Below are 8,516 nucleotides of genomic sequence, written 5' to 3'. Positions count from 1 at the left end.
AGCCACAGAGTGGGGGGGGGGGGGTGCTGGAAGGGCCTGGGCCTCATTCTGCAGAGGCAGCTGAAGGCAGTAAAAGGGAGCTACTACGGAGTTCAGGTCACAAGACTGTGGTGAAGATTTCATTTTTTTTTTTTTAAGTTTATTTTGAGAGAGAGAGCGGGAGAGACAGAGAGAGCGCGCAGCAGCACACGTGGGTGGGGGAGGGGCAGAGAGAGAGAATCCTAAGTAGGCTCCAAGCTGCTAGTGCAGAGCCTGACATGGGGCTCAAACACACGAACTGAGAGATCATGGCCTGTGTCAAAACCCAGAGCCAGACGCTTAAATGACTGCACCACCCAGGCACCCCAGGACTCCACTTTAAATAATAAGTGCCCGGAACACAGCTCGGCAGAGTGACCACCAGGTAGGTCTGTGGGAAACAACATCTGTCTGGTGAGGGGCACGCGATGGACGTCTGTCACAGGTGGGAGACTGAGGCATCTGTCCCCGGGAAGCAGAGACTCCTGGTGGGTGGCTTTGGAGAGGAGAAGACAGGATGAGACAAAGTCATACACAAATATCACACGTAAAGGGCTAGGTGGGCGCTGAGAACGGGTGTTCCCAAACCAGGTTCCATGGAACCTCATACGGTCCTCCTGGGACCAGAGAATGAGGTGGATTGAGAAGAGAGAGGTAAATGAAGCCAGGGGTACCTCCACCCCCCAAAAAAAATCAAAAGATGCTCTGAGAACTTCTCAATTTTATACATTGGAGTTCCTCATAAGATTTGGTCTGCAGAAAAATTTCTAAACCAGGAAACGGTCTGAAAACCCCAGCCAGCAGAGAAGGAACTGATCTGAACCTCAAAGGGGCGGAGGACAGATGAATGGCCACCACGGCGGTGGGCGTGCCCTTCAGAAGGGCCCTGAGGGCTCTGACCACCTCACACACACAGCCTGGGAAGGAGAGGCACCCACTGGGCCTGGAGGAAGCCCCGGGTCCGGGGAGGGAATGTGGACGCGTGCCAGCAGGGGTGCAGGCGCTGCTGGGGCAGAAGCCCGAGGGGCAGGTGGCGGGCCCCCAAGTCTGACCGCCAGCCACGGAGCCAGCGGCCGTGTCTCCTCCAACCCCTGCTTCTGCCCCGTCACAGCAAACCTCAGCAGCGATCGGTCTTGTCCCCTTGCCCTGTTCGTTCCGTTCCCACAGCGCGCTCTCCAAGTCAGCCTGACCCTGTGTTCCCAGCGCTCAGCACGGGGCCCAGCCCAGACGGTCACCGGATGTGTGAGACGAGCCAGAGGCATGAGCACTAAGGTGGGACTTCGGGCACAGAGATCCGACTGTGTCGTGTCTCCGTCAGCCGGGCCACATCCAGTCACGGACTTGAACTTGGCCGGTGCAGAATCAAGGGGTATAGCTGCCCTGCTGGGGGCTGGGCCAGGGTGGAGGGAAGGTGCCCAGGGGCTGCGGTGGGGGGGATGGGGGGACCACAGTCGGTCAAGGTGCTTCTGTCCTTCCCTAGGGTGGGCGGAGGGAGCAGATGGGTCCTGGCTTGGTGCTGGGGGTGCAGCGAGGAACGAGACCCACAGATAGGTCCTCCCGAGACTCAGTCCAGCGGCGGGACAGAGGACAAATGACGAAAACGAACAACGGATGCCAGGTGTCGGGGGGGTGGAGGGAGCTCCCGAAGACAGGACTTTTCAGCTGAGACCCAAGAAGCAGCCACCTCACAGAGCTGGAACAGCGTCTCAGGCAGAGGGCTGACAAAGGCCTGTGTGTTGGAAAATGCAGTGGCAGCAAAAGCCGGGGGTGGGGGGGGGGGGGGTTGTCTGAGTCTGTGAAGAGCGTGTGGGGGCCTAGTGGGGTGACGAGGACACCCCGCACTTCAGGGACGGCTTGGGCAGAAGCCTGGGCACCCCTTCTCACCCCTCTCGAGTCAGTAACCTGGATGTAGGCAAACCGTCTAACTGGGCAGGGTTGGACAGGACTGGGGAGCAGTGGGCCCGGAACATTCCTTCCAGGAGATGGCGCCTCCATCATTATCACCTTCTTCATGGCAGCTGCTTGCACTGAGTGGCCTAGGTGCCTTCCTCCTCTGTCCTCACGGCCGCCAGGCGGTGAAGAGACGGGCACAGAGGGCTGACAGACCTGCCCGAGACTCACAGCCCGGAGCAGCAGGAGGCACGCCCACTCACCACTGCTGGGGGGGCCCTCGCTCCGGAGGCAAGGTCTAGGCTGCGTGTTCAGCCTTGCCCAAGGCAAGGGGCCCTCTCACCTCCACCCTAGTCCCCAGCGGGAGCCCGTGGGCCTGCCATTTGTCAGCTGGGTTCTCGAGCAGGTGACCGGATCTGTCGTGGCGGCAGCGCTGGGCCCAGGAGAGCCACATTGCCCAAATCCCCTCTGTCCGAGGCTCCCCTCCACCTGGGGCCCCCCAGGGCAGCACTCTGGCTGCAGATCAGGCTGCAGTGATGTGAAACCACAACGCCCAGGGTTTCCAGAAAGGCCACAGGAGCCCCAGGACCCCTTCCCACCCCCCACCCCCCCACCTGGTGAGAGCAGAAACACATCACCCTGGACAGTGATCAGGTACTGGTCGGGATCTCCAGTACCCTTCTCTCAACAGTCAGGAAATCTCCCTGGTGGGGCCTGGACTTCAGAAGGCTCCAGGGGGCCTGAAGTCCCTCTAGGAACCGGCTCATGCCTGTACTGCACACCCCGCCCACGTGTACCAGGACCCACATCTTTTCCCTAGTCCTGCTGGCCCAGATTTCTGGAATTCTCGATCATCTCGAGAGGGTGCCACGCCAGCTGCACCCATACCCCGGGAACTTTCTGTCTGCTGGCTGTTTGCCGGACCCTGGCCTCCAGCTGCCTCTCAGCGGCCTGTCACCACACAGGGGGAAAGAGGAGGGTGCACCCTAGGCCTGGCCCCGTGCTGCCCTCTGGGGTGACAAGAGCTCACAGCTTCAGCTCCCTTCTCCAGTTCCATCCCCGCATCAGCCTGCTGTTACAGACCAGGAACCAGGGTCAGAAGGTCTGAGTGACAGCCTGGCTCGCCCTGTAAGGGTCAGCAGTGTCTGACCCAACCCTAGGACCTCCTGCTCCCCACTACACAACCCCCACCCCCGTACCCGCCTGGCCTCTCTCCCTGCCTGGGCCCATCTTCGCCTCACCTGACCCGGTACCGCCTTGGGATCCCTGAGGTGGCACACCACAGGTGAGGCCCAGCGTCCCGTCCCTGCTGCTGCAGCCCGTGCCTGGCCGTTGTGGCTTGATGACAGCAGTTTCCTTGCTGGAGGCGGTCTCCTGCCCCCTCAGGCAGAGCACAGGCGGCAGTTAGTTGGCTACGCATAGGGACAGCCAAACTTGGCCCGGCCCCAGCTCTGGCCTTCACCTGGGCAAGGCTTCCCACCCCCACCTCTGCCCAGCTGGGTCACCTCGCTCAGGGCTGTGGCCTCCTGTCTGTACGAGGTAAAAACAGGTAGCCCAGTGGCAGTAAGGGCAGCCCCACCCTGCTGGAGGGTGCGGGGGGGCATGGGTGCCGGGGAACATGGGTGCCGGGGACGCAGGCGTGCTCGCAGCACAGGGGCCTGTCGGTGCCTGGCGCTCCGTGAACCACGCGCTTGTCTCCTTTTGGAGTCTCGCCTGCTCCCTCCGGGTGGCAGGTGACCGTAAAGAGTTCCCATACTCCCAAGGGACTGCTGGGCATTTTTGGTAGGTCACGATGGGAAATGGAGGAGTATGCTACAGGCAGAAAAGGGTGGCAAGTGCTCCCTACCGGGGGGACCCAGTGTCTCAAACACAGTGTGGGCGTGGGGGGCCGGGAGAGGGCCCTGAATCCTGACTGTGCCTCAGAAACCCTGCCCCATTCACCTGCGAGTGGGCTCAGTACTCACCAGCCCTGGGGGTGGCCATGGGGGGTGAAGGGCTCTTTGGGAGTGGGCACAGAGGCTGGACTCTGTGTGGCAGGCCACAGATGAGAAATTGGGGGCCCAGAGGAGACCCCCAAACAGTTATTGTGCAGCCTGGCCCCATGCCCAGTCCACCATTGCAAGGCATTCATTCTTTGCGGTGGGAATCACCCCCTCCGGGCTCCTTCTGAAGAGGGTGAAGGCATAAATCAGAGCCTGGCCGAGAAGAGCGCTAGGTGTCCAAGCATCCAGCATTCATACTGCTGGGGGAGGGGTGCATTCGGGGTCTCCGGGGGACTCCAGCTTAGCCTTTGCCTCCCCTGGGGCGCCGCCCTCAAGCCCAGCCCACTCAGAAGCCCCCCATCAGCCTGGAGAGAAATGTCCTGTTGGCCAGTCGGCCTCCCGTGCAGGCTGTGAGGGCCCAAGTCCCGCTCCCGGTGCCTGACCGTGAACGTCAGCGTTCCGGGGTCTACGGCAGGGAGGGGCACGGGTGGGGCTGGGGTGCCAGGATGGAGAAGGAAGGAGAAACAGAGGAACACAGAGTCCAGCCAGGGTGAGGCTGAGGAAGCAGGAGGGCAGCATGAGCCTGTAACGACTCACTGGGCCGATCATTAATTATGAGCGGAGCAGCCAACGAGAGGAAAAATCAAAAACGCAGCTTATTCTAATCCATGAACAGAATATGGTGCCAGTCCTTCTGCAAAGTGGACCGACGCAGACCCCATGCAGGCTCACTGCGCACACCCCCGTGGGGCCTACTGAGGCTCCCACACTTCCAGCTTGTGGCTCCCAGCCTCTCAGCCTCTACCCCACGCTGCGGGTGAGAGCGGACAAGGCAGGCATGCAGGGGCAGCAGGGGCTGAGAGTAGCTCTGCCCGCCTCCTCCCCTGCCACATCTGTGGACTGGTGGACTGGAGATCACCTGAGATAAGCAAGGCCGGTGAGGCTGGGGCTCAGCACGGTTGGTCGGTCGGGCAGTGGCCTCGGAGAGAATGGAAACTCCCTCGAGGGCCTGGCGGGGGAGGTTGCTGTGAGAGAGTCCCCAGCCCCACCTCTCAGGGGGTGGAGGCGGGCAGGGCACCAAGATGGGCAGCAACCCCCTGGAGTCTGGACTCAAAGAAAGCTGGATTCAAATCCTGCCCCTTCTCCCCCCCCCCCCCCCATGCGATCCTGGGCAGGTCACTTAATATCCCTAGGCCTCTGAGTCCCCATCTGCGCTGTGGGACCATCCGAGCCCCTCACCCCATGGCGACGTACCAGGGTCACATCTAAAGAGCCTCAATATCGACCAGTCCTCTAAGCTCCTGAGCCAAAAGACGCCCTCCTCCCACCCCCCGTTGCCCAGCCATGTGCCTGGTGTCACGTGCAAGGCCCACTGGCGTGTTCTTCCAAAATGCACTCGGAACCCAGCCCCACTCCCCTCCTCCTCACTGGCCTCCCTCCTGCCCCCATTTTTTGTCTTGAAATTCTTTATTTTTGAACAAGAGTCCCTAGACTTTCTTCATTTTAGCTTATTTTATGTTTATTTTTGAGAGAGACAGAGACAGAGTGTGGGCAGGGGAGGGGCAGAGAGAGAGGGAGACACAGAATGTGAAGCAGGCTCCAAGCTCTGAGCTGTCAGCACAGAGCCCGACGCGGGGCTCGAACTCATGAACTGCGAGATCATGACCTGAGCCGAAGTAAGACTCAACCGACTGAGCCACCCAGGTGCCCATATTTTATTTTGAGAGAGAGAGGGAGTGCACACAAGAGTGGGGGTGAGGGGCAGAGGGAGAGAATCTTAAGCAGGCTCCACGCTCCATGCTGAGCTAGACGCAGGGCTCAATCCCATAACCTTGGATTCGTGACCTGAGCCGAAATCAAGTCGCACACTTAACCCACTGAGCCACCTAGGCGCCCCTAGGGGCCCTACATTTTCATTTGACCCTGGGCCCCACAAATTCTGTCACTGCGAAGTCCCCACCAGGCCATGTTCCCCCACCCTTCCCCCACCCCACTCAACCTCCTCCCACAAGACCCTCCCCCTTACCCCACCTGCACCCCATTCTCGCTCAGAACGAGATCCAAACTCCCATCTGGGCCCACAGGCCCCGCCAGTCTGGTCCCCGAATCTTTGCTGCCCTCGCCTCCCTCGGTCTCCTGGGCTCCGGTCACAGTCCCCACCTTTCCATCTCAGGGTCCTCCCACTGGCTGCTCCTCTGCCTGGAATGTGGCTGCCTGCTCAGAGGGGGCCCTCCTGGCCCGCCAGCTAGAGCGGCTGTCCCCTCCCCAGCGCTCACGGCGGAAGTTAGCTGTCTCCTTGTTTACGTGTTAGTGGTCTGTCTCCCCCACCCACACCCTGGCGCTCAGAACATCAACAACAGGAGAGCAGGGTCATCGTAAGCCTGTAAGCCTCAGTCTCCGGTCACTGCTGCTCCCCCACCCCCACCGCCCCACCGGGACAAAGCCCGGCCCCAGCCCGGGCAGACATTCCGTAAACAACTGTTGCGTGACGACGGAACTTGCATGAGAGCGGACGACAGACTCTGAGTGATAAGTACCTAAGTACCGTCTACTCTGGGGCGGCAGGCCCGGCCAGTGCGTGCCCATACCTAGCAGGGTGTTCTCCCTCCCACCACCTCTGTCCTCAGTGCTGCTGAGACCAGCGCAGGGCGTCTGGCAGTTCCAGCCCCTCCCACCGGGCTCCCCCAGCCTCCGGGGGGACAATGTACAAAGGGCCACTTCAGCTCGGAGCTTCAGCTCCATCTCTAGCCCACAGGCCTGAGGTGGGGGGAGGGAGGGGAGGATGCGCCCCAGCCCTCATCTGTCTTCATGGGACGTTCTCTAGCACAGGGCAGTAGGGTGACAGATTCAAGCTGTAGTGGAGAGAGGTTTTGTTCCAGGAGCCGCACCTTGAGGGGCCGGGGAAATGCCCTTGCACAGCAGCGGGGGTGGGGGGGTGGGGAGCAGATGAGATGCATCAGCGCACGGGGTCCGGGTGCCTGTGCAGAGGTCGGTCCCCGTGTGCCCAGGCAGTAGGAGTGGAGTGGCGCTCCCCGATGTGTACGGGGCACAATTGGGGACATGCAACCCTTCGCTCAAGAGGCTAAAGTCCCCGCAGGGTTAAGGGAGAGAGAGGAGCAGACCGGACAGGATCTGAGCCAGGCTGGAGGGCAGAAGCCGGGGCTCAGAGTCTGCTCCCATCCTGCCTGGGACGCTCCGCCGCAAAACCAGGCACAGAGAACGCGCTCACACAGTGGCTCCCGAAACCTGAGCTGATAGCCCGAGACGTGACCATGGGAGTCATCCTGAATCTTCCCTCCTGCTGACCTCGCACTCCCCATCGCCAGGCCGGTCTACTCTACGGCTTGTCATCCTACCCGGTCCCCTGTGCCACTGTCCCGTGCAGCCTGAGTCACCACCCATGCTCACCTGGACAAGAGCAGAAGCCTTCCCAGGGAACGGGATGCCCGGCTTGAGACCCACGAGCCAAGCAAAAGCCACATCCGGGGCTGCTCTTCCCAGCTTGGAACACCTGCCCTCAGGCTAAAGTCCACATCCTTTAGGAGGCTCCAGGTTTCTGTGTGATCTTCCACTCTCTGCGCAGGTGGCCTCAGCAGACCACACTTGCCCAGGCTGAGGAAAGATGGGCTGCCTCACTCCGGCTGCCCCCCCACCCCCGCCCCGAGCTCCTCACTCACACACTCCGCGGTGCTGCCCGACTCCCCGGGGGAACCCAGCACAGAGCCTGATGCAAAGGAGGTGCTGACCTTGGCCTGTTGAATGAATAAATGACCCCCTCAAATCCACACACCTGCACCTGCCGTCAGTGCTGCTGGGCTCTCGGGCCTCATCTGGGGTTTGGAAAAGTCTCGTCCTGCCTGGGCAGGGCACATCCGGATGAGGGGGCTCATGTACGTGAACTTGACGGGTCCCCTGCAGTGGGAGGGTAGTGGTGGAGAGCGGAGACACGGGGAAGGACTCCCGCCTTCAAAGCACGCTGAGCAGCAGGATGGCTGATGGTCCGGAGGAGACACAGGAAGGAAGGCGGGGAAACACAAGGTGACTGCGGTTCGCCCCCCCGGGTGCTCAGTGCCCAGCACCAGGCCTGGATGCTGCTGGGTAAAAGGAGGGGATGGAAGCCTCGCTCTGCCCCCCCACAGCTCTGGAACCCCACTCTCTCAGAGGCAGAAACCAGGAGGCTGGTAACGCCCGCTTGCAGGGGTCTCGCGAGGATCTGGGGAAGCGATCTGCTCCTGGCCCAGAATCTGCAGCTCCGGCTCTCTGGGAACCCAGACAGCGTCATCCACCGCCTGCAGGAGAGGGGGGTCTGGAGCAGGTGCACCCGGTGAGCCTCTGTGGTGTGGGAACAATGAGCCCTTCCTCCTTCCCCTTCCCAATCCATCTCTGCCCACCCCTGCCTGCGAGCACCTGCAGCACCCTTGGGTCAGGACCTGACTGTCTCCACTGGGGGGGACCCTCAAGAGGCCCTCACCAAATAGCAGAGGGCTCCATGCAGGGCTGGAGGCACCGGGCCCCTGCTCCTTAATCTGGAACCGCCAATCTGTTCTTGCTCCTCTAATTAGTCTCTTCCACCTGGTAGATCCAGAGAGCATTCCGGAAAAGGGCTGCAAGGGCCCAAACGTCCCA

At 61.4% G+C, this 8,516-nt stretch overlaps 1 protein-coding gene across 5 annotated transcripts in view; it reads right to left on the bottom strand.

The window, feature by feature from the left end:
- MGAT3 (beta-1,4-mannosyl-glycoprotein 4-beta-N-acetylglucosaminyltransferase) overlaps nt 1–8,261 on the bottom strand; it is a 24,438-nt gene extending 16,177 nt beyond the window's left edge. Inside the window, exons 1-2 of one of the 5 annotated variants that reach the window (XR_013333667.1) lie at nt 6,051–6,304; nt 5,591–5,735 (exon numbers count right to left, since the gene is read on the bottom strand). Coding sequence is in view for 3 of the 5 variants with exons in the window: in XM_077757908.1 (XP_077614034.1) it covers nt 3,150–3,328 (179 nt within the window). In the remaining 2 variants the exon portion in view is untranslated. Of the gene's footprint in view, nt 1–3,149; nt 3,334–5,590; nt 5,736–6,050; nt 6,305–7,298; nt 7,645–7,680 lie in introns of those variants that run through there. The other 4 variants (XM_077757911.1, XM_077757909.1, XM_077757910.1 and 1 more) reach the window with 4 other exon arrangements.
- Nucleotides 8,262–8,516: the final 255 nt, after the last annotated feature.

The sequence above is a fragment of the Crocuta crocuta genome, unplaced genomic scaffold, assembly GCF_008692635.1.
Source record: "Crocuta crocuta isolate KB4526 unplaced genomic scaffold, BGI_CrCroc_1.0 scaffold143, whole genome shotgun sequence".
Classification (NCBI taxonomy): Eukaryota; Metazoa; Chordata; class Mammalia; order Carnivora; family Hyaenidae; genus Crocuta; species Crocuta crocuta.
This window is presented reverse-complemented; position numbering and strand designations above follow the sequence as displayed.